Here is a 25,375-nt window from a genome sequence, read left to right on the forward strand (position 1 = left end):
CATCTCAAAAAATAAAATAATATAAAATAAAATAAAACAGAAAAAGTCTAGGGGAAAATATTAGTTATTCATAGTTCATTAAATTGATGAATACAAGTGCAACATGCAAAATTCAATTATATTTCCCACCAGAAATAATAGACAATGAAGTTCTCAAAAAGAAATAATATATCCAAAGTAGCAAAAAATATATCATATCTCAAAACAGATCTAAAAGATGTGTAGGAGTTTTATCTAAAAATTAAGAATTTAATCAGAAACATTAGAAGACATAATAAGTGGAGAGAAATACATGTGAAAAGACTATATTGTGAAGATGTTACTTATCCTCACGGTGATAAATAGGTATTATATAATTCTAATCAAACTTCCTACTGGATTCTGTATATATAACTAGCTAGCTCTGAAATTTATATAGAACACTCAAGAATAGTCAAGACACAGCCAGGCATGAAGACTAATATAAAATTCTGGTAACTAAAATGATGAAGCAATGCAGCAAGTATACAGGAAGGGATTAATGAAATAAAACAGCCAAGGAATGGACCCATGCATATATGAATACTTAATATATGACAGAATTGGTACTTCATATCCATGAGAAAGAAGAATCCTTTGTGATTTGAGGATTAAATATATGTATATTAAAAATCAAAATGGGCCAGGCACAGGGGCTCATGCCTGTAATTCCAACACTTTGGGAAGCCGAGGAAGGTAGATGACTTGGGCTCAGGAATTTGAGACCAGCTTGGCCAACATGGCAAAACCCTGTTTCTACCAAAAATACGAAAATTATCCAGGCATAATGGCACTCACCTGTAGTCCCAGCTACTCGGGAGGCTGAGGCACAAGAATTGCTTGAACCTGGGAGGTGGAGGTTGCAGTGAGCTGAGATGGCACCACTGTACTCCAACCTGGGCAACAGAGCCAGACTGTCTCCAAAACAAAGGACTCCTGCCTCATAGCACAAAATAAAAGTAATTTCAGATGAATGAAGAAATAAAATATGAAAAGCAAGATAAAACCATTAAGAGAAAGCATAGGAAGTGAACTCAGGACATGGATTAATTTCTCTTAAAATTACAGAAAATGAAAACCATACAGAGAGTTATTAATAAATTCAACTACATTAAAAGTGAGTACTTTTTCTTTCATCAGAAGACTTCACAAAATGGGAAAGAGAAGTAGAAAAACAGTAGATATTTCCAGGAAATATAATTGGCAAAGGATTAGTATCCAGAATATGTAAAGAAGTTTTAATAATCAACTAAAAAGGCAAATGATTTGGGCATTTCACAGAAGAAGAAATACAAATTACTAATAAACTTTGCAAAAATGTGCTCAAACATTTTAGCAACCATAGAAATATATATCAAAATCATTTTCAGCAAGTTGAAAATTTAAAAGTTGCACAATGCCAAGTGTTGATTAGTATGAGGAGTTGACAGGAACTCTTGTGTACTGCTAATGGGAATGTATGTTACTGTATGTATTTTATGTACTATCACTTTAGAAAATAATTTGGCATCATCCATTAAAGTTTAATATACATAGCCCCAAAACTCAGCCATTCTACTTTTATGCATATGCACTAGAGAATTCTTACGTACATATCACTATATAAGTACAAGATGATTCATAGCAGCATTATCTGTAATTATGGCAAAACAACCTAGCTGTCCATTGACTATAAAAAGGAAAAAAAAAGTCTGATATAGTCATATCATGAAATCCTATGCTGCCATGAAAATGAATAAACCACAGCTATATTCACATATATGAATGGTTTTTGGGGTTTTTTGTCTTTTTTTTTTTTTTTTTTTTTTTTTTGAGATGGAGTCTCGCTCTGTTGCCCAGGCTGGAGTGCAGTGGCACCATCTCGGCTCACTGCAAGCTCCGCCTCTCAGGTTTACGCCATTCTCCTGCCTCAGACTCCCCAGTAACTGGGACTACAGGCACCCGCCACCACGCACAGCTAATTTTTTTGCATTTTTAGTAGAGACGGGGTTTCTCTGTGTTAGCCAAGATGGTCTCCCTCTCCTGACCTTGTGATCTGCCTGCTTCTGCCTCCCAAAGTGCTAGGATTACAGGCATGAGTCACCGTGCCCAGCCACATGTATGAATGTTTAAAACACAATGTTGGGTGGGAGAGGCAAATCACAGAAGGGCACTATACTCTGATTATTTTATATGTATTTAATTTTATATAAAGTGACTATATGAATATGTCTGCCCTGTTAATATGAGAGCTTTTCTGAACTAAGGAAAACTTGCAAAATATTTTCTCCCTGGAAATCAGAGTTTAAACTTTCTGGCCTGAAATTATGTTTGCAGGGCAAGTTTTTAAACCATGAACAGATAAGATAAAAGTGGTTCCTCAGAGCATGTGCTATCTAGGGCGGGAGATTAGGGTGGGATCCTTCCCACTTAGCCTGCCGATTGGCCACTATTGCCCCTAGTCAAATCAGAAGATACAATCTGTCCCTCCTCCACCACACACAAAAAGCCTTTGAGATAATGAGAAAAACAATTCTAAGAGTAACTGTTACCACAGTAAGAGTAGCAACAATGTTATTTCAGGCATTGTTACTCATGTACACAGGTGTTCAATACCAAGCCTTGCTAAATAGGCTGCCATGCTGTCAGCAATGCCAGCTGCATAAGCCAAATCTAACAGAAAAGGCCTCCGACTGTATGCTTCTGAGAATCTTCCAAAGAAAAATCTCCTTGGCTGTCTGGAGCTCTGAGCCATTTCTGTCTGAAGCACTGACTGATGGAGTGAGCCAGTGAGAGATTACCATTCCCAACCTGCAGCCTCTGTGCTGCTGCACTTCATCCTTCTGCCTCACTCCACCCCGATACTTGGCTCAACCCCTACCCTGAAATTATAGCTTTATTCCCAGGAAGGCAGAAAAAAGCTATGCTGAAAGTTCAACTCAGCCATCACGTGGAGGTACCTGGCCCAGTGCAAGCTAACCTTGGAACTTTTAGCCACATGTTACAATGTGCATAACAGGGGCTCAACCTCTCAGCAGGCACAGCCATTCTGCCAGGGTTTTGGCACTGGGAGATGAATCAAAAACTTTAACAGACTGATTTCTTTTCTTTTTTTTTTTTTTTCTTTTCTTTTTTTTTTTTTTTTTTTTTTTTCTTTTTTTTTTTTTTTTGAGGTGGAATCTCACTTTGTAGCCCAAGCTGAAGTGTAGTTGTGCAATCTCAGCTCACTGCAACCTGCATCTCTGGAACTCAAGTGATTCTCCTGCCTCAGCCTCCCCAGTAGCTGAGATTACAGGCGCACACCACCAGGCCTGGCCAATTTTTTTGTTGTTGTATTTTAGTAGAGATGAGGTTTCACCATGTTGCCCAGACTGGTCTCGAACTCCTGAGCTCAGGAGATCTGCCTGCCTCGGCCTCCCAAAGTGCTGGGATTACAGGCGTGAGCCACTGTGCCTGGCTAAGTGACCAATTTCAAGAGGGGATCAGTAGTAGTTCCATTGTGACCAGCTTGCCCAATAAAGTTTAGGGGACAGTGGCTTTATGTTTTCACCATCAGACAAATACCTACTCAATGACAAGCAAAACTTTTGCCAGGCAGTATCTTCTGAAAGAGATTCCTGCAATTTACCAAGGAAACGACCACTGAGGTCAATGGACATTTACTGAGTGAAAGACATGAATCTTCAAAGAGCAAACCCTCACAGAAGAGCAGTGGTGCCTGCCTCAACCGTATGCTTATTGTCAAAAACCTCAATCCCTCTGTTTAGAAAAATTGGATAGGGAAAAATTCATTAACCCCAGAGAAGTAACTTAGTCCTATCTTTCACCCAATTTTTTTGAAATGATAGTATAGCCTACCTGGTTGGGAGAAAAAAAAAGGAATGAAGCAACTAACAGACTAACAGTAAAAATACACAAATCTAGACCTATATGATCCAATGATCTGGACAGGACTTTTATGATCTGTCAGCCGAGAAAGAATCAAAGCCAACTCTAGGAATTGCTGATAATTAAAAGGTAGGTGAGCACAAAAGAATATTAGAAACCATTCTATGTGGCAAGACTGAAAAGAGGATATGACTTCTTAATAAATTAGATAGAAAGTGAGACCAAATCCATGCATCATTCCAAGGTTGATATCACAGAGGATAGATGGACCCTAGGGCTCTTATTATACCTGCGACCGGAGAAAGGGAAGATAACACACACAGACTAGCCTTTCAAAAAGGTTGGCCAAGAAAGAATGGGAAGACCCCACATAATAACAGGGGTGGAAGTAAAGTTTCCATTCAACAAGTCCTTTGATTCTTTTACACTGTTTTGTACAGCTATGTTAGTATCACTACCTACTATTATCATTATTCTTTCATTAAAAGTTTGTGGAGTACCATGAAATGATATCTGTCCACTACTATATAAAGCCCTGTAGTCCTCCCTTCACAGAAAAGAAACCGCTAATCACCAGCAGTTCTGTTAAAGACTGCAATAAAATTCAGGCAAGACATTTTTTCTTGATAACTTCATTTTTAGAATACTGTATTTTCTAACCTGTAGAATTTTAAGGGACAGCCTATAAGCTCCTTTTCTTTCTAGCTGAAGAATTAGGAGTCTGAGACTGGGGAATTTGAGACTTCTTTAAGTCAGTTTTGATGCTTGGTTTATTAAACTATTCATTTTAAAGAAAGGTAACATTAACCTCTCACAGTAAATTGTGCCTGTCAAATACTTTGATACGATGTCAGTGGGCGAGTGAATGACACTGCGCCCCCACCCTCACTCCTGAGATTGAGTCAGCCCCAGTTACAAAGCTCACTGGCAAGCAAACTGCCTGTCAAGTTTGCTAAAAAGAACAGCAAAAGTGGGAACAGCCAAGCTTGTACAATTTTGCAGTTTCTTTCTTTCTTTGGTATATTTTTAGGTTGCCAGGAATCGATTTCCTCTTCTATGCTTTATAAGTTTCTATTCATAAGCCTGGCAATTTATTAAACTTCATTTTATTCACATAAAATAGTCACTGCTCTGGAAAACAGTGACTCAATAAAGCCATTTTCTTCCCATACACCTGGACTTCTAGCCAGAGAACAAGATGCGGTGTGCACAAGTACCAATCAATGAAATGAAAAACATTTCATGAAAAACAAAATTTAGTCTTGAAAATCTGAACATTTCTTTTACAAGTCACTGATTGAAGGGATTTTTGCAATCAAAATGAATCCAGGCAAGCCCATGCTACTGGATTTTGATTAATAAGCCAAAATCTGCACATCTGTGTAATGTGTAGCTCGTAAGTGAGAGGGGTTTAATCAGTGAGGAAAATGTGGTTTGGGGAAGAGGCTGCAGGTGGAGTTTGCTAACTAGCACATTGTATTTATTTTTCTCTTAGTGGGTTTCTGCTCTTTAGTAAGGTTATTATAATCCTTGGTTTTCTGGTTTCCTGCCCACTATTCATCTCTCCCACTAAAGATCTCCCACATGCCCTACATAACAATAATCAATTAAAATGCAGTAGTCAACCTGGCTGACTGAAGCTTTGCTTCATAGAACAGAGATGAAGCTAGAAGCCACATTTTGTGCATTATGTCTATTCCTAGCATCGTAAAGAACCATGGTGAACCAGCCAAGACAGCCATGTATACAAATAAACAAAATTACTACAAATAAAGAAAAATAAAGAGAGTGTCAGTGGAAGGATAAGCAACTGCCTGTGGCTCTGTGATTGAAGCCTTACATACCCAAAAGAGCATTCATTTAGCATTGAACTCTTCCAGTAGCCCTAAAATCCAATGTTATGACTTATTATATAAATAATAAATGACTTGAACTTTTAGCCATGGTGGTATTAAGAGATTAGCAAATCCTCTCAGGTTAAAAAAATAACAACATATGAAGTTGGACAAAATTGTCGAAAATTGATGAAAGGTGATAAATTGAGATATTTATTCTTATTTTATTTTATTTTGAGGTAGTTCTCTCTTTATATAGACTCTGGTTCTAGAAACAACTCGCCTGCAGCCGGCTGGCTGGACTATTTACAGGCCCATTGCGGGCTGTACCTTGGCCACCTCCCGGCAGGGTGCTCAGCTGTGACGCCAAAATAAGTTAGGGCCGGCTGGGCGGGGCGGGGCGGGGATGGGGGCTGTACACTCAAGCGGTGGGGGCTCGGGGCCTCAATACTGCCGAGGGCCGGACCGGGACTGTAAACATGGCCAGGGCGGCCCTGCCCACCCCTAGTGGTCGGTAACGACTGGAAGCAGAGCAACCAGGCAAGTCCGGGAGGCTCAGGCCTCCGACAGGCAGCTCTGGATCCGGTCCACCCACTGCTGGACCGAGGGCACGTCCTGAGCACAAAAGTTGTAAACGAGACCTGTTGTCTTCACGTCAAAAAAGGCCTTCTCATCCACGCTCTTAGGGGCGCCCATGGTGGGCGTGCCAGGTGCCACAGCCTCCACCTCCGCCAGGTCGATGACACCCTTGCACTCAGTGTCCACACGGTGGCCGTAGTAGCGCAGCTGGTGCTTGGTCTTGTCCAACATGAACCAGCGGGCCTTCCAGGGCTTCATGAAGGCCTCCTTCTTGTACAGAGTGCCCTCATAGGACCTGTTCTCACTCTCAGCTGTCTGGAACTGGCTGTACAGGGTGCTGGTGCTGCGGTGGGCAGCCTGGCGGGAGCCAGATGCAGTCGAGCCACTTCTCTGGTCGCTCTCCAGGCTGAGGCTCAGGGTGGAGCCCAGGGGTTCCTCCTGCTGGTACATAACCAGCGAGCAGCGGTGGTGGGGTGCAGGGGACACTAGGAGGGAGCTAGGGGTGCCACGTCAATCTGGCCGGGCTTCGAGGCGCTGTGCAGCCTCATCCGATCCCAGGTGTCCTTCCAGCGCTCAGCGGGTCAGCCCAGCTCTGTCTCCAGCCTCTGCAGCTCCTCCAGCAGGTGTGAGATGGCGTCGGGCTGGGCTCCTGGGCAGCTGTGGTAGCTGCCTCCCTCAGCAGGGAGTGCCTCCCTCAGACCATTCTTACTCTGGGGCTCAGGGGGCCCCTGGGCCAGTTTCTGGTCATAGGGAGGGCCCTAGGCCAGCATCTCCTCAATATAGAAGTCCTACACCTTCAGATTGGACACGTTGCTGTAGGTCCGCAGGACTTCTGTGTCCTTGGGTGCATGCATGTAATTGTGGAACATGGGTGTCCTCTTGCTCATCCGGTCCACACACAGACCTGCAAGGCAGCTGGCCCCTGCACTGTCCCTTCTCTTACAGCAGCCCCAGCTCAATGTGCTCTTAGTCAGAGTCCAGCAGGAAGGTCCGGAAACAGCGGGACACATGATGGTAGCCAAGGAACTTGAGGTAGAACTGGCTGAACTCAAACTCCATGGTGAACTGCGGGTGGACCTGGTATAGGCAGTCCAGGAACTGCAGGAAGATGGTGTGAAGCTGCTGCTCTGTCCAGTCAGAATGTGGGCTCCCCAGTGGCTGAAGCGATGACTGAAGGACAGCCACTCCTTCTCCACCAGCAGGCAGAACCCCTCCAGCATGTGGTAGAAGGGATCTGACAGCAGCTGCACCAAGGATACCACCTGGGTGGTGATGGCCCAGCCATCCTCCAGGCCCATCAGCACGGAGGAGCTTGAGTACAGGAGCTCCCCACCAGCACCAACACCTGCAGCAGCTTGTGGATCTGAATCAGCCACTCCAGTCCTCCAGCAAGGGCAGGAAGGAGGCTAGGCTGGGCTCAGCAGCAGAGCAGCCTGGGACACATGCCTTCAGCAGCTTCTTGAAGCTAGCCTTCACCTGCCGCTCCTGGAATACCTCAATGGGCACCAGCTCCCACTGCTGCAGCGGATCTGGCCTCACACTCTTGAGGTGGACTTTGTCCCCGAGGATGTAGAGGGCTGCTCGCTGCGGCCACAGGAAGTCCTGGTGGGGGGGGGCACCTGTTGGCCTGGGGTGGGGCCAGCACGTCTCTGCCAGCTAGCCAGGTGCCCACATTGGCACCAAGCCCACTGCTGAGCCCACTGGTCCGGACACTGCCCCCACTTACCTTGGGGTGCAGTCAGTCTGGAGGCTGAGGCCGCCATGGGGTTGGACAGTGTGGTGACCCTGGCTCTGGGGCTGGGAATGTGACTGCCCATGTAGGCTGAGGAGAAGCCGCTAAGTGTGTTGCATCCGGATGCACCAGAGTAGCGGGGCATGGAGCTGACCACAGCCTGCAGGTACTTCTCCTGCTCCACGCTACTCGAGTCCGCCTGGAACTGGCCTGGAGAAGGTGCGTTCTGGGCCTTAAAGAGGCCGACGACACCTATGCCATGCAGGCCCCCAGAACGCAGCAGTACTGCCTTGGACCGCCTGCTGCACCAGCAGACAACGGGGAAGCGGTTCTGGCGGTAGCAGTGGGACACGCGCTGCAGGGCATTGTCCTGGACACTGTGGAGCACGATCAGCAGCCCCGGGTAGCTGCAGTAGATGGCATACATGCAGTTGACAGGAGAAATGCAGAAGGATTCAGACTTGACCCAGCTCAGGCGGCTGCTCAGGGTGCCCAGGCTGAGGCACTGGTAATCGCGGCAGCAAGTCCTTTCCATCAGGAGGTTGCTCATGGTCATGTGGTCTGAGGGCTTCAGGGCTGAGGATGGGGTCAGCGTGCTGGGCTCCAGCTCCTCAGACACTGAGATCTCATCCTCCTGGTCCTCAGGGGGCTGGCCCCAGCGCTCCTAGCTGGGGGGTGTTGTACTTCTTGCGAGTGACATTGTGCCACCTGATGGCCTTCTTGGCATTCTTAACCAGGTTCCGGGACAGGGTTCTGAGGGAAAGACCCTTGTTTTTGGTGACACGGGGTGGCCTGCCCAGTGTGTAGGCAGAGCCCAGGGTGAAGGAGAAGGTAGCCCTGACATCCAGCATGTACCGCAGCTTATGCAGCTGCTTGCAGAAGGGCTCGGCACTGTCAGACCCCACCTCGTCATCAAAGGCCATTTTCAGCCGCTGGAATGTGCACAAGCGCAGCTGCAGTCCGTCCTGCAAGAGCTGGTCCACAGGGTTCTGGATGCTGATACACTTCTTGGTCAGCACGGCCACCGGGAAGGAGCAGAACACCACCTGCTCCCCCACCAGGGGGTCTGTGAGCATCCCCGTGAAGATGACCTGGTATGTGATGAGGAAGATGGCACCCTCAGCTGGGAGCAGTGCTGGCCTCCCCTGCACTGCCCCCCGCACCCTCCTCATGCCCATCCGGTAGCAGGTAGACGTGCAGGCCGTCCAGCACCCACTCTTCACCAGACAGCAAGTGCAGCCTCAGTAGCTTGGGTTTCTGGGTGGGCATCAGCCTCCAGTTCTCCTGCTGCACAGCCTCCAGGGTCTCGATGTGCATCTGGATGATGTCTGGCACCATGACATGCAGCCCTTTGAGGTGGTCACTGGTGACCCCGCTCTCTGTGCAAAACTTGTCCAAAAAGCAGTTGATGAAGCAGACCACAGCCCCAGCTACATTGCAGGTCTCTGTCCTCAAAGCCTCTCCCCATGTCATAGCTCTTAGCCACACTGCCAGCCATGCTGTTGGGGACCAGGCTGTTGCTGGCGCTCTCTAGGTCACCCAGCCCAGCAGCTCCTGAAGCAGGAGGTTCTTGCTGCTGTCCAGGGGCAGCAGGAGGTAGCTCATGCAGTTGGCGTAGTTGATGGCCTGGCTGAACACTGTGCTCTCCTCTTTCTGCATCAGCTCCTGCTGCTTCTCACAGCTCAAGGATGGCCACAGGCACCACTGCTCAGAAGCCACGTCTAGGGCAGAGTGCTTGCTCGTCCTCCTGGGAAGGTACCTCCCCAACCTCCTGGGCAGGGGCCTGGTCCTTGGTTGGCTCCAGGTAGAGGGCCCACACGTGAGTCTGCGTGTCCCAGTAGAACATGGCCTCCCAGAATTCTGGTATGCTCCACACCACGTGCTCCTGCACACAGCTGTAAGAGAACTGCCTCACCCCTCCGGCTCAGCTTCCAGGAAGGTTGTGACCAGAGGCAGCAGAGCAGCCAAGATGTCATGCTCGTCCAGAGAAGTGCAGTCCTACAGGCAGCAGTTCATCATATGGATGACAAAGTCAAACTGCTGGTTATCCAGGACTGCCCAGTTCTGCTGCACATACAGGTGCAGCTCCTGGGCGAGGCAGCGGTGGGCAGCTCGCCTCTTCAGGGCCCTCAGCATGGCTGGGAGCAGCTTCTTGGCCTCAAGCATCTTCCCCTCAAACACATGGGAGATGCAATTGACCACAACCTCTAGCCGGCCAGCGCTGTTGACCTGCAGCCCACTGCATCGCTCCAGTATGGCAGTCATGCGGGGCCCTGAGGAACCTGTGGTCCTCCTTTCAGCCTTCATGGCTAGGTGTGCCTCTTGTATCTTGGCAGTAGCCTGGTCCACGATCCGCTACATGGTGCCCTCATCCAGCCAGGGGAAGGGCTGGGGCGCCCATTGCAGATGGCTGCTCTCGCCCCGCCTCTGTACCTTGTGCATTGCCAAGTCTGGGTACAGGTTCTTGTTCTTGTAGAGCTGCTCTGCCAGTTCCTGGATGTGACGCAGGACACACTGGGAGTGGTTCTCATCTGCCCGCCTGCATGCCACTCGTGGGCCACCAGCTCATCAGACAGTTCCGTGGGGTGGTACAGGACCCCACGCTCCAACACGAAGAGAGCAAAGGCCATGCCCTCCAGCACCTTCATCAGGAAATCGTCCTCCACCAGCCCACACTGGCCCAGGAAGGCTGCCTTATGGAAGTGGATGACAGGCTCCGGGTGAATGCGCATGACGTGCAGGCACCAGAGATAGCTCTGCAGCAGCCGATCGAAGAGCCACCGGAAGATGGCATGCAGCTCTTTGTCCTGCATGGGAGGACTTCAGGGAGGAGGGGGATGTCGTGGGTGGAGGGAAGGCAAGGTCAACCTACTCCAGCTCCAGGTCCAGGACCATGCTCAGAACACTGTGAGTCTGACTCTGCGGTGGCTCTAGCAAGGGTGGAATGTGCACACACTCAGGGATGGTCACCGTCCCTCCATCCAGATCAGCAACAATCACATCTAGCAGCTCCTGGGTCTCTGCCTAGAGAGCCGCATTAACCCCGATGATGAAGGGCATGGGTGTGCTGAGGACCTCCAGCAGCTGGGCCGGCAGGATGGGCACATAGGTGAAGCTGTATCTGAGAGGAAACAGCAATGCTGGGAGGTCCCTGCTGGCATCAGCAAGCTGCTGGTAGCTAGGGGACAGGAAGAGAACCTTGTGCTCTGTGAGGGTGACACACAACAAAGACAGCACATTGGTGATGTCCAGCTGGCAGAAGAGCAGAGCCACGCTGCAGCTGCTGATGGGCAGCGAGTCGGCCAGTGAAGTCTGGATGACCTGCCGATCACCAGCCCCAAAAGAGATCGTCCTCTGTGAGCCCCCAGCCAGGGGCACGGTGTACGTCAGCAGGTTCCTAATCACATTCCCTGGGAATACCTTCAGGCCCTCCATGTGGATGGCATAGATGAGGCCAAGGCCGTTCCTGAACACTTCTGTGTGGTCAAGTTGCTACACCAGTGCCAGCGTCTTTGGGGCAAACATCTGGGCATATGGGGCAGGCTCTGTGGGCGACAGGTGCGTCTGGCCTCCCTCATCCTCCTCTTCCTCCCTCTCTGTGGCACCCTCGCATGCACTGTTTCCTGCTGTGAAGGCTCCACTGGCTCCCAGAAGGTCAAGCAGTGCAGTAGTGGTGCTCGGAGTTGATGTCGGTGAGGACAGCAACAAAGGTTGGTGTATTCCTCTTCAGAAAAATTAATCAGGATTCAGAGTTGCCATACTTTATTATCTAAAATTTCCCTTTTTGGGCAAAACAATTACTAAGCATGCAAATAATTAGGAAAATATGATCCATACTCAGGAAAAAAGGTAATCAATAGAAATTGACTCAGAGTAGCAGCCGGGCACAGCGGCTCAGGCCTGTAATCCCAGCACTTTGGGAGGCCAAGGCGGGTGGATCACCTGAGGTGAGGATTTTGAGACCAGCCTGACCAATATGGAGAAACCTGTCTCTACTAAAAATACAAAATTAGCCTGGCGTGGTGGCGTGCACCTGTCATCCCAGCTACTCGAGAGGCTGAGGCAGGAAAATCACTTGAATCTGGGAGGCAGAGGTTATGGTAAACTGAGATTGCACCATTGCACTACATACAGCCTGGGCAATGAGAGTGAAACCCTGTCTCAAAAAAAAAAAAAAAGAAAGAAAAGAAAGAAAGAAAAAAGAAAAAAAGAAATTGACTCAGAGTAGATCTAGATGATGTATTTGGCAAACAAATAATTAACAAAACGCATGATGTCTATGATGCAATAAATAATCTTTACAGAGAAATAGAACCCAAATATTGGAAGTGAAAAAGAACCAACTAGAAATTCCAGAGTTGAAAACTATTTTCAATATGAAGATTTTGCTTGTTGTATCAACAGCAAATTTGAGATTAGGGATGAAAGAAGCAGTAAACTGAAATATAGTTCAGTAGAAACATCTCAATCTGAAAAGTACAGACCTTTTTTTTGAATAAGCATAGCATCATGAGGCATGTGGGGCAATGTTAAGCCTACTAACATATGTGAAATAAGGGTCCCAGAAGTAAAAAAGAGAGAGGAAGGGGAAAATCATTTATGTGAAAAAATAATAGCTAAAATCCTCCAAAATTTGATGAAAGGCTGTCTACAAATATTAACAGTTCCACAAACCCCAAATAAGATAAGCATATCAGAATTCACACCTAGACACATCATGATCAATGACTGAAATACAAATACAAAGAGAAAATCTTGAAAAAAGTAAGAGAAAAAACGACTCATCAGGTATGGAAAAAAATATGACTTTCATTGGCAATAAAATCCTCTGCATTTATCATCTTCGATTCGTTCATGCAACCTGATTCCTCCTGGATGCTGGACAAGGTCCCAGGTGTGGGTGCAAGAGGCTGTCACACTGACCCTCCACTGAGCCGTCCAATACTTAAGCCATTCACGGGTGGCAAAACTAAAAGAGCACACTGTGACACATGCCCTCTGGGGCTCCAGGGGTCATGGGCAACTCCTAGACACTGTCACATGGAGTTCTGCTCCTGCTGACTTAATAGCTGACTTATCACTATAAACAGTGAAGACCAAGAAGCAGTAAAATAACATATTCAAGTGCTGATTTTTTTTTCTTTTTTTTTTTTTTTTTTTGAGACTGAGTCTTCTTGCTCTGTCACCCAGGCTGGAGTGCAGTAGAGCAATCTCCGCTCACTGCAAGCTCCGCCTCCCAGGTTCACACCATTCTCGTGCCTCAGCCTCCTGAGTAGCTGGAACTACAGGCGCCACCACCAAGCCCAGCTAATTTTTTGTATTTTTAGTAGAGATGGGGTTTTACCATGTTAGCCAGGGTGGTCTGAATCTCCTGACCTCGTGATCCGCCCACCATGACCTCCTAAAGTGCTGAGATTACAGGATGAGCCACCGTGCCCGGCCATGCTGAATATTTTTAACTTTCAACCAAGAATTCTGTGTCCATCGAAACCATTCCCCAAAAAATAAAAGCAAAATAAACACATTTCCAAGTAAACAAAAACTGAGAAAATGCAATACTAGAAGATTTGACCTAGAAGCATCACTAAAGGAAGCACTTTAGGCTTAATAAAATATTCCCAGCACCTTAGGTTTAATAAAACATACTCAGATAGAAACTAAAATTCATGGGGAGAAAATGTAGGTAGATTGAAAGACCCCCTTTTCCACTTAATTTCCTTTTGAAAATAGACATTTTAAACATTATTGTAAACTTTTATTGTTAAGTATGTTATACATACACACAGAATTAGGTTTATGGGTATGTGTATGTATTTATTTATGACACTAATAACTCAAAGAAGAGGAAAGAAATGGAACTATATTAAAGTTGCTGTATTTTACTGGAATTATGTTAGCATTAACCTGAGGTAGAGCTACATACTAAAAATCATAAAACATCACTGTGAGAAATTTTAAGATCTAAATGAAAGGAGATGTACCATGCTCATTGATTGAAAAACAATATTGTTAATATGACAGTTCTCCCCAGATTGATCTATAGCTGAAACTCAATCCATATGAAAATTCCAGGAGCATTTTTTTCATAGACATGGACAAGCTGATCAAAAAAAAAAAAGTATATGGCAATGCAAAATACTTAGAATAGCCTAAACAGGTTTGAATAAGAAATACAAATTTGGTGAATGTACATTTGAAATGAGATAGTTCCCTTGATCCCTTCATGAGACTTGTGAAGGGATTGGCTTGTTCACTCAGCCCACAGGTCTCAACCCCTCATGGGAGGGGAAGCACGCAGGTGAGTGGGTGCAGAGACTAGGATGAGTGCTTCTGGGCAACCAGCAGGAGCAGAACTCCGTGTGGTCCCATGGCAGTGTCTAGAGTTGCCCATGACCCCTGGAGCCCCAGAGGGCATGCGTTACAGTGTGTTCTTTTAGTTTTGCCACCGTGGATGGCTTAAGTATTGGACAGCTCAGTGGAGGGTCAGTGTGACAGCCTCTTGCACCCACACCTGGGACCTTGTCCAGCATCCAGGAGGAATCAGGTTGCATGAACGAATTGAAGATGGTAAATGCAGAGGATTTTACTGCCAATGAAAGTGGCTCTCAGTGGGATGGGGAGCTGGAAAGGGAATGGAGTGGGAAGGTGGTAAGGTGGTCTTCCCCTGGAGTTCAGCTGGGAATATCCCCAGACAGACTCTTCTCTGAGGTCCCATCGTCAAGCCGTCCCTCTGAAGTCAAACTGCTTCTCATTGACATCAACTTGCTGCTTCTCTTCTCTGCTGCGCTGCTCTGCCCCTCTGCCAGTATCCTAGGGTTTTCATGGGTGCAGGATGGGGAGTAGGGCAGGCCTTGGTGGTTTTGGAAAAGGCAATATTCAAGTGGGAAAACAGAAATGCACATTCTCACTTTAGGTCACAGGTCCAGGTTTGAGGGTGGAGCCTTCACCAGGGACCCCATCCTTTTCTACCTAGTACCTCCTGTTCATATCACACTGACTAATTTTGATACCAACCATAAAGCTACAGTAATCAAGAGTGTAATAATATTGGAGTAATAAAGACAGACAAATAAATCAAAGGAACAGAATATAGAGTCCAGAAAGAAACTCTCACCTTTATGGTCAATTGAGTTTTGACAAAGGGACCAAGGCAATTCAATGGAAAAGGAGAGTGGTTTCAACAAATGATGCTAAAACAATTGAATATTCATGAGAAAAAAATGATCATAAACCCTTGGCTTATATTAGACACAAAAACTACTCCAAAATAGAACATAAACCTAAATGTAAGAGCTAAAACTATAAAACTTTAGAATACAACAGAAGAAAATCTTTCTGACCTCAATTTAGGCAAAATTTTATTTGATTGGATTGCAAAAGTGTGACTCATTAAATAATATAATTGGAAATTGAACTTCATAAAAATTTTAAAATTCTGCTTTTCAAATGCCAGCTTTAGAAAAATAAAGAAAACCATAGACTGAAATAAAATATTTGAAAATAACATATCTAATGAAGGACTTGTATCCAGAATACATTAATAACTCTTACAACTCAATATATATCAAACAATTCAATAAAAATGATAAAAGTTCTGAACAGACATTTCACCAAAAAAAAAAAAACAAACCACATACACAGAAATTGCTCACAAGCTCATGAAAAGATACTAAACATCTTTAGTAATTAGAGAAATGTAAATTAAAAGCACACACTCACTATAATGACTGCAATAAAAAAGACTGACAATACCAGGTATTGGAATGAATGTGAAGAAACTAGAACTTTTATCCATTGCTAGTGATGAAGTAAAATGGTACAGTCACTGTAGAAAACAGTTTGATGGGTTTTTTTAAAAGTTAAATATAAATAACATTCCTAGGTATCTTCTCAAGAGAAAAGAAATATATCCATACAAAGTTTTATCCAAAAATATTTCTAGCAGAATTATTCATAATAGCCAAATACTGAAAGAAAAAAAAAATGTCTATCAGCTGGTGAATGCATAAACAAAGTGTAGCATATTTATACAATTGAATACTATTCAGCAATACGAAGGAATAACAACTGATAGATACAACAATAAAATGAACCTAAAAAATCTGGTAAATAAAAGAAACCATACACAAAGACTCCCTATTGTATTACTCCTGTTACACGAAAATTCTAAAAAAGGCAAAACCCCAGAAACAGAAAGCAGATCAGTGGCTGTCTAAAACGGGATGGGAGTGAGAATTGACTGCAAACAGGCATGAGGGATTTGGAGTGATAGAGTATTCTCAAATCAGATTATGACATTGGTTGTGCCACTGAATAGATTTGCTCAAAATCATTGAACCATGTGCTTAAAACAAGTGGATATTATGGCATTAAATTATGCATCAATAAGGCTGTTTTAAAAACCAATAGATATTTATCAAAGAAAATAAAAACAAAAAGTATGGAAAAGCACATTTCTTTACTATCTTACTATCCATATAATCAGTTGCCACTTTGGTTTAAATCTTTCCACGTAATATATGATGTACCAGAATGTGTTGAATCAGTCTACTATGACTGGAGTTTTAGGTTGTTTCTAGTCTTTTATCAGTAAATGATTCTAAAATAAACTTCCTTACACATACATTTTTTGTTTGGGTATCTGATTAATACCTCAGGATAAATTCTCAAGATTGGGCTAAGTTATTTAATAAAAAAAATTATTAGTTTTTGATTGCTGTAAAACAAATTACCACAGACTCAGCACCTTAAAACAGCACATGTTTGTGACCTCACAGTTTCTGTGGGTCAGGGATCTAGGCAGGGTTTGGCTGGGTTTTCCACGCTGTGTCTCACAAGGCTGCATTCAAGGTGTCAGCCAAGACTGCAATCTCATCTGGGCACAGGGTCCTTCCCAAGCTCCCTGTGGCTGGTAGAATGCAGATCTCTGTGGTGATAGAACTGTCAGCTCCTAGAGCTCAGTCGCCATTCTCTGCTATGTAGCCATCGCCACAATAGAACAGTGTGTGTCTCCAAGGCCAACAGGACAGCATCTGTTCCTGCTTCCTGTCACTTGCTTCCAGACTCTTTTTTAAAGAGCTCATTTGGTCAGACCAGGCCCATTGAGGATAATCTTCCTTTTGGTTAACTCAAAGTCAACTGATTAGGCACCTTCATTACATTTGCAAAATCTCTTAACCTTTGCCATAGTCTGTAACACAATCACAGGAGTGCTATCCCTTCATATCCACAGTCTCTCCCTCACTCAAGGGGAGTGGATTGCACAGGTGTGTGTACTGAGTTAGGGGTTGGTGAGGGTGGGGACTGGGGACCATTTTAGGAATCTCCCTCGCGCAAAGAATTTGCACGTTTGTTAAGATTGTGATTTAAATTGCCAAATTTTCTGAAGAACATTTATACCCCACTGGTAAAGTGCTAATTTCCCCAACACTGGGTATTACCATTATGCTTAATCTTTGCCAAAGACGGGCAAATATTGTTGTCTTGGGATCACTGGGCAGAGATTGTGACAGTGAGAGAACAAGTATTGAATTCTTTGATTAATAGTAAGATTATTAAGGCCTTTGGCAGGTTTTGCTTTTCTTTTGCTAATTACCAGTCGATTTATGTGGTTGTTTTCCTCTAAGGGTAATTCTCTGTTACCTGTCTTTTAATAACCTCATGTTGAATATTCAGAATATTTACTATTTACGGTTTCTATAGTATTTTCTTTCAGTGTCTTAAAAATTGGGTTACAGAGCCTTATGCCATGTAAAAATTTTTAACTTTCATAATCAGATCTATTAACATTTATGGTTTCTTTTTTATGCTTTAACATATTCTTTGCACTTTTCATTTCTAAAAAGAGAGAAGCAAATAAATCAAACGGGATTTCCAGTTTCCATCATAGAAGACAGGAACTATAGAGTGGGAAATCATGTACAAAGATGTTTCTCATAATGCATTGCCCATCCGTCTTCTGATGGTTATGTAAACCAATTCTTAACCTAAGGTATCCAGCCAGAGAGATGAATGTATCATTCCTCTAAATGACTTGGTTGTGGGAAATATACCACATCATTCTGTTAGCTTTCAGGACCCAGGGTGTCAGCTTCAATTATTTTTTTCATTTCTTGTCTTGGACTGTCAGATTATAGCTCTGAGTATTTGAAAACAGACAGAAGTATGAAACCAACTTTTTCTAAAGTATTTAGTCTTGATCTTGAGTTTTATCCCCATCTCTGAGCACTATTTCCACCTTATATCTAATATTTTTTTCTTAATATGGGACCTAAAACATATCTTATTCAAGAAAAAATACATTGGATAATCAAGAAAGTATGCCTTTTAGGCAAGATCACGTCTCCCTGCTGTATTAAAAAATAATGATGAAGTATTTCCTTGACAGAAACAAAATCAGCTTATATCTATTAAAAAATTGTCTCAAATCTCTCATTTTTTCATAGATGAATGAATCATAATATAAGGATATAAGTTTCTTAAACCTTCCTTGAAGTCTCAGGCATTAAATGTCCTCATCTATAAAATGAAAAAGTGAAACAAGCTGATCTCTAAGGTTCTGGTGAAATCTAACACTCTGATTGTCTTGATGTTTGACTCGAAGTTTTCTGCTTATATTCTTTCTTTGCCCTTTTCAAATTCCCAGTCTGAAATCTTGCCTTCAAGGTTTTTCCTCTTTTCATTTTCAGATTCTGACTATGCATTCTTGTAAGACATTCCATTGTCACTTCTAAGTCAAATATTCAAAACCAAACTCTTGCTATCCCTCTCAAACTACTTGGTTTCCATATTTGTTGGATTTGTACCACAGTCCTTGGTATGCAGGCATGAAGAAAGGAATAATTTTTGGTCATCTTTCCCTCTCCCCATAGCTAATCAGTATCTAAGGCCAGAATATTTGTCAACTGCAACATCTGTCTCCCTGCCTTTTTCCAATTCCTCCAAACACATTAGTTTCTGAGCTGCAATGTGTCCCTCCAGGACTCAATGTTGAAAGTTCTTTATCTTCTTCAAGTTTCCTGATACGATGACTCCAAAACACTGTAGCCAGGTTGACATTCCTGTGGTTCCCTATTTTTTGTTAGATTAAGAACAATGGCAATGAAACCCCTCCACAATATGTCTTAGTCTGGCTTTTCACACTTCTTTTTGTCTTCCCTGCGCTTATGCCCAGTGTCTTAGCCTCCCAAGATCCTTGCTATTAATATTTCCTGATCACACACTCTATTTTGCCATTTCCTGCCTTTTAGGGTTGATTTTGAATTTCTATTTTCAGTGTTTAAAGTTTCTGTAAATGTTGGGATATTGACTTTAGCTAAAACAAACAAAAAATAACAAGTAATCTCTTTAAATCTCTATCCTACTTCCAAGAAGCGGTATTTTCATTGATGCCAAAATAATATATTCCATTTTACTGTAATACAGTAGAACTTTAAAAAAATTAAAAGTCTCTGTAGAAGACAATGAGGATTGAGTGTGTTAGAGCTGTACGGAATCTTGGGCGGCTCTATTCCCATCTCCCACTTCTAAGGATCAGGAAAGCCAGTAGGCTGACTATAAGCTATGAGCTAATTAGGAACAAATCTTGTACTAAAGATTTGAATGGTTTTCTATTGCTCAGGAAACTACCGAGTTCTCCCCTTTAACAGGACCTGGTCAGTCATTCACTCAACAGACAGGTTTTTAGAGCCTGCAATGTATTATGTACTGGGTCCTAAGAGTTGAAATATTTAAAATGGCCCCATTTTCTAGGAATGCAGTCCGGGAGAAGGAATTACACATGGACAAATAAGTGCAATAAAAATTGCCGTGATAGAAATGGTGCGTTGTAGACACAAAGGGGGAGGTCCTCAGCTCTATCTGATGTAGCGAGGGAAAGTAAAGGTTTTCATAGATAAAGTAACCCTATGGGCTTAATATAAAAAGGTAAGTAATTTTCACCAGGGTGGACTAGCAAAGAACCATTATTACCAAAGGCACAGAAGCATGCATTCATTTGATAATATTGGGGGTAAATGCAAACAATTTAGAATTCTAGAAGTTAAGGTACAAGACAAGGTGATATGGTTTTTGGCTGTGTCCCCACCCAAATCTCATCTTGAATTGTAGCTCTCATAATTCCCTGGTGTTGTGGGAGGGACCCAGTGGGAGATAATTGAATCATGGGAGCAATTTCCCCCGTACTGTTCTCATGGTAGTGAATAAGTCTCACGAGATCTGATGGTTTGATAAGTGGGAACCCCTTTCACTTGGCTCTTATTCTCTTCTCTTGTCTGCTACCACGTGAGACACGCCACCATGATTGTGAGGCCTCCCCAGTCATGTGGAACTGTGAGTCCATTAAACCTCTTTCTTTTTATATTGTCAAGTCTCAGGTATGTCTCTATCAGCAGCATGAAAACAGACTAATACACAAGATATATCAAAATCAAATTTTTTAAGCAAGGCAAGCCCCCAGTTGTGAAGGGACTTACATGTCTTACAAAGAAGTTTGGAGCAATAACTATCATTATCATTATTATTAGTGAGTATGTATCAGCTTCTCATTATAATTTACAGATCCTGCCTACTGATCACTTTCTATGATCACTATAATAAGTAATTTACATTGACAAGGAAACTGAGATCAATGATTAACTCACTTACCTAAAGCAACATGGCTATTAAATATCACAGCCAAGTTTCGAACTCAGGTCCACCTGATTTCAAAGCTAGACACGAATCACACTATAATCCTCACCTTTAATCTGTAGACAATGTGGTACCATCAGGACATTTTAAATAAAGAAGAAATGTGAATAGACTCTTGTCCTAGAAGGGTCTGGCAACAATATAGAGTTGCAGCATCCAATACAGTAGCCACTAGCCACATTGAAAATTAAATAACTATTTAATAATTGAGAATTCAGTTCCTTGAGGGCAGCAGCCACATTTGAAGTGTTCAGTACCTACATGTGGCTAGTGGCAGCTGTGTTGGATAGTGCATGTGAATATTTCCATCCTCACAGAAAGTTCTATCAGGCAGTACTAGTAGAGAAGAAACACTGGCGTTTCGTGAGGTGGGGTGAGGAAAGTAAAGAGACTATTACCTAGGACAAGTAGGAAAGGATTAGAGACAAAACAAAGCACTAAGAGTAATGAGTTAAGTCTGTGATTCCCAAAGTGTGACTGCCCACCCTTTTCCCCTCAACCAGCCGTATTCAGCACGGTGTGGGAACTTGTTAGAGTGCGCATCCACATGGAATCTGAAACTCGGAGACGGGGCCTGACCATCTGTGTTGTACCGAGCCCTCCTGGGGATTCTGACATTCGCTAACATGTGAAGGCCATGGATTTAGAGGAAGGAACAGAGCTGTAAAGCATGACACAGAAATATAGGCAATTTGGAGGCCAGATGCAAATGTGGGTGATATGGTTTGAATGTTTGTCCTCTCCAAATCTCATGCTGAAATGTGATGCCCAGTGTTGGAGGTGGGGCCTGGTGGGAGCTGATTGTATCATGGGGCAGATCTCTCATGAATGGTTAAGCACCAACTCCTTGGTGATGAGTAAGTTCTCGCTTAGTAAGTTCTGGGACCTTCCCCACCCCCTCTTGTTCCTGCTCATGCAATGTGATGTGCCACCTCTCCCTTTGCCTTCTGCCATAACTGGAAGCTTCCTGAGGCCTCCCTAGAAGCAGATGTTGGCACCACACTTCCTGTACAGCCTGCAGAACTGTGAGACAATTAAACCTCTTTTCTTTATAAATGACCCAACTTTAGGTATTTCTTTATAGCAACATGAGAACAGACACAAACGCAGTGAGGCAGACAGGAGAATAAATCTAGAATAACTCCTGGTGGGTTGATGGATAAAAGAGAAGAAACATATTCGGAGGGAAAAGATAATGAATTTGAGTTTGAATTCCTAAGGTACATTCAAGTATCATGATCCTGTTCAGTGTCAGCCTAGAAGTCAGGAAAAATTTCTGGGATAAAGATACAGTTTTAGGGTCACTGGGATTAGATGGTAGATTAGCTAGGAATGGAGAGGATAGGTAGCTCTCAATTTTTTTCCAGCATAAATGATATCATCTCTGTGTCTGAAAAGGCTGAGGGGTATATCTAGACTTAGATACAATTCTCCACATGCTAGTTCCTTTTCTCTCTGATTCAAGGAGTCATTTCAAAATGCAAATTCAGTCAGATAGATGTGAATATGTTCTATTTTTTAAAATAAGTGATGAACATGCATTGTTATGCTGACTATTATTAGTATGTATAACTTGTCACACAAGATACCCAGAATCCTAAAGTGTACAGAGGGAAATGAGACCAGGTCTAAGGGCTGACCTCAGTTTAGTGAGTGTTGGAAAGTGACTGCAGCAGAGAAACCAGCAACAAAGGGGAGAAAAATGGTCAGAGAGAGGGATGGGGTCCTGCAACTCCAGACAGGAGCACTTTGTAGATAAGGTGATGTGCACGGTCATATTTCAGAGAGACCTGTAAGATGAAACCTCGGACTTCGCTATTCCGAGGTCACCACTGAACTTTATTCAAAGTCATTTCTATTATCTGAGGATAATTTGGCTGATCACCTTAAGAAGATTGGAGTATTTTGAAGAATAAATGGGGGGTGAGGAAATGGAGGCACCAAGGGTAGATTTATGCTTTGCGCTATTATTTGGTTACAGAAGCGTTGCCTTATGTTCTCGGCATCTTATAGAGATTCTAGTAAAACAGGTCTTCTAATTTTTATATTTTCTCTAACCAGGGCCTCAGCACAAGTATGGCATAAAGGGGCTAGTATACTATGAATACAATTACTCCACCCACTAATATTGATCCGTTGGTCCTGGACAATGAGCTCACCTTAGTCCTCCATTCACCCAATTGGATTGATTGTCTTCTAGAATCCACTCTCAGCTCCAGTCTTCCTTGGCCTGCTCCACACACCTTAGTGACCTCTCCAAATCCTTAGAGTAAATATAGCTTCAGCTTTAAAGCTGGGACCTTCTCTGCAAAAAATTCCTTCTGAATAGTTCCTTATAATTGACCTGGCCTAAATTAATCCTCACACCCATCCTGTGAAGGAAGTAGGAAAGTGTTATTGTTCTTGTTTAGTGGGTGAGAATTGAGGTTCTGTGATAGCCAATACCTTCACCCCTCCTAAATCATAAAGAAACAACTCTATCTAATTTATTTTACTAATGTATTCATTCCACATTTTTCCATGAAGGATTTCAGGTAGAGGGCATCTGAAAAATAATGAGTAGAATGTCAAGATAACTTGATAAAATAACATAGATATTCAGCTGCTAAATCTCCACATAATTGGCATAGCTGAGCTTTAAATTTGGTTCTAAGGTTTTTGGCAGCCAAACAGAAAGGCAGACACTGTCAATTATGCAGTTCCTGTTTTCAAAAAGGAATAAGTGTGCCAGTTTCTCGGAGGAACCAAAGTACATTCCTGCCTTAGTTCTAAAAGAAACTTCAGATCCATGTCTTTGCATACGGATCATTTCTATAAACAAGTGTAGTGAAACACATCTTATATTGGCTCTAATGGTTTAGTTTGGTAAAATTTCACTTAAACCCAAAGTTAGAGCAGATTCTCTTTCCTTCCTTCTTTTCTTTTTCTTTCTTCCTCTCTCTCTCCCCACCCCACCTCCCTCCCTCCCTCCCTCTGTCTTTCCTTCTTTCGTTCAATGAGATAATGTTCTGTCACCCAGGCTAAAGTGCAGTGGCACAATCATAGCTCATTGCAACCTCCAACACCTGGGCTCCAGTGATCTCCTGCCTCAGCCTCTCCAGTAGCTAGGAATACAGGAGCACATCACCACATCAAAATAATTTCATTTAATTTTATTTTTATAGAGACAGGGTCTAGCTGTGTTACCCAGGCTGGTCTTGAACTCCTGGGCTCAAGGAATCGTCCCACCTCTGTCTCTCAATGCACTGGGATTACAGGCATCAGCCACCATTCCTGGCCTAAAACAGACTTATCAACACAAGCACACTCACTAACTTACTGATCACTGAGGGACAGTTACCACAAAGATATAAAACTTTACATCTTGGGCTGGATTTAATTTTTATAGTTGTGACTAAATTCTGGCCACCAATTAGCACATATTCCTGGAGTATGCTCTCCCTATAGAGAGTTAAAAATCAGGTAGCCTTTCTAACTGTCTACACATTTGTATATACACCGTGCACACACATACATAAACACGCAAAGTCTACCATCTTTAAAAGAAGTATAAAGATTTTTCTAGAAAAATCTGTTCCTGAGTTTTTAGGAAATGCTCATTGGCTTAAGTGAAATGTCATCTATCATTTTAAGATGCTCCTGGAATAAACAGATATTCAGGTGCTTAGAATATAGACAAAAATTGGGGGTATTTAAGTTATTATTGGAGCAGATGCTGAGTATCCATCTCCCCTGACTCTCAGGCACTGATGATCACTAACATTTTTAATTAATCACAAATCCCTGTGGATGCTAGTGAGGCTCTGACAAAATGGTCCTTTCCCTCACACAAAGTGCTGGAGGAACCATGCACCCAGTGCTATATTCCTGTATCTCATTAGGTAATCTATATCTGGACACCCAGGCACCACATTTTAAGAGTGTTCTTCTAAAACTGAATGTGTGTGTGCAGAAAACCAGTCTGTTAAAATGCATTAATGAACACCTGCTGGCCTCAGAGTCCCGAGCAAGGAACTGTTCCAGAATATTAAAGAAACAAAGTCATTCTCTGTCTTCAAGGAGTTTAAATCCGGTTGGAGAGACAAAATATACTGACATGTTATACAACTAAAAACAATAACCTAAGAACCTATAAATACATGCAAAATAATGCAATAAATAGTCAATGATACTAAACAGTACATGGAAACCAAGGCAGTAGGTAAGGGAAATGACTGCTGATAAAATGAAGAGTAAAGTGGTGACCTCTGCCCCCAACAGCTGATAAAAAAGTAATGTGAAATGGCTCCCAAATGCAGAGAGCAATGTTATGTAGAATAATAGCTGCACTATATGTGATGGCCCAGGGTTGTGGGCACGTAAGCCAAATTACACAACATACAGGGGAATTCCATGCCTGAAAATGTGAATTGTCTTATTTCAGACCGGAGATTCATACATGTTTTTTGTTTATTTTGTTGTTGTTGTTGTTGTTAGGTTATTCGGGGTGAGGGGGGGAAGTCTTGCTCTGTCATCCAGGCTGGAGTGCAATGGTGTGATCAGATCTCACTGTAGCCTCAATCTCCCAAGTTCAAGCAATCCTCCTACCTCAGCCTCCTGAGTAGCTGGGACTACAGGTGTACACCACCATGCTCGCTAATTTATTTATTTATTT

At 43.3% G+C, this 25,375-nt stretch overlaps 2 protein-coding genes across 2 annotated transcripts in view; one reads left to right on the forward strand and one right to left on the reverse strand.

Annotated features, from left to right (window-relative positions):
- Positions 1–25,375, forward strand: part of XKR4 (XK related 4) — a 413,532-nt gene that overhangs the window by 342,562 nt on the left and 45,595 nt on the right. The window lies entirely within an intron of this gene.
- Positions 5,970–11,751, reverse strand: LOC111521089 (myotubularin-related protein 5-like). The gene has a single exon (XM_026456248.1). The coding sequence runs from the start codon at positions 8,585–8,587 to the stop codon at positions 7,835–7,837; it is 753 nt and encodes a 250-aa protein (XP_026312033.1). The 5' UTR covers positions 8,588–11,751; the 3' UTR covers positions 5,970–7,834.

This window comes from Piliocolobus tephrosceles, chromosome 7 (assembly GCF_002776525.5).
Source record: "Piliocolobus tephrosceles isolate RC106 chromosome 7, ASM277652v3, whole genome shotgun sequence".
In the NCBI taxonomy this organism is placed as follows: domain Eukaryota; kingdom Metazoa; phylum Chordata; class Mammalia; order Primates; family Cercopithecidae; genus Piliocolobus; species Piliocolobus tephrosceles.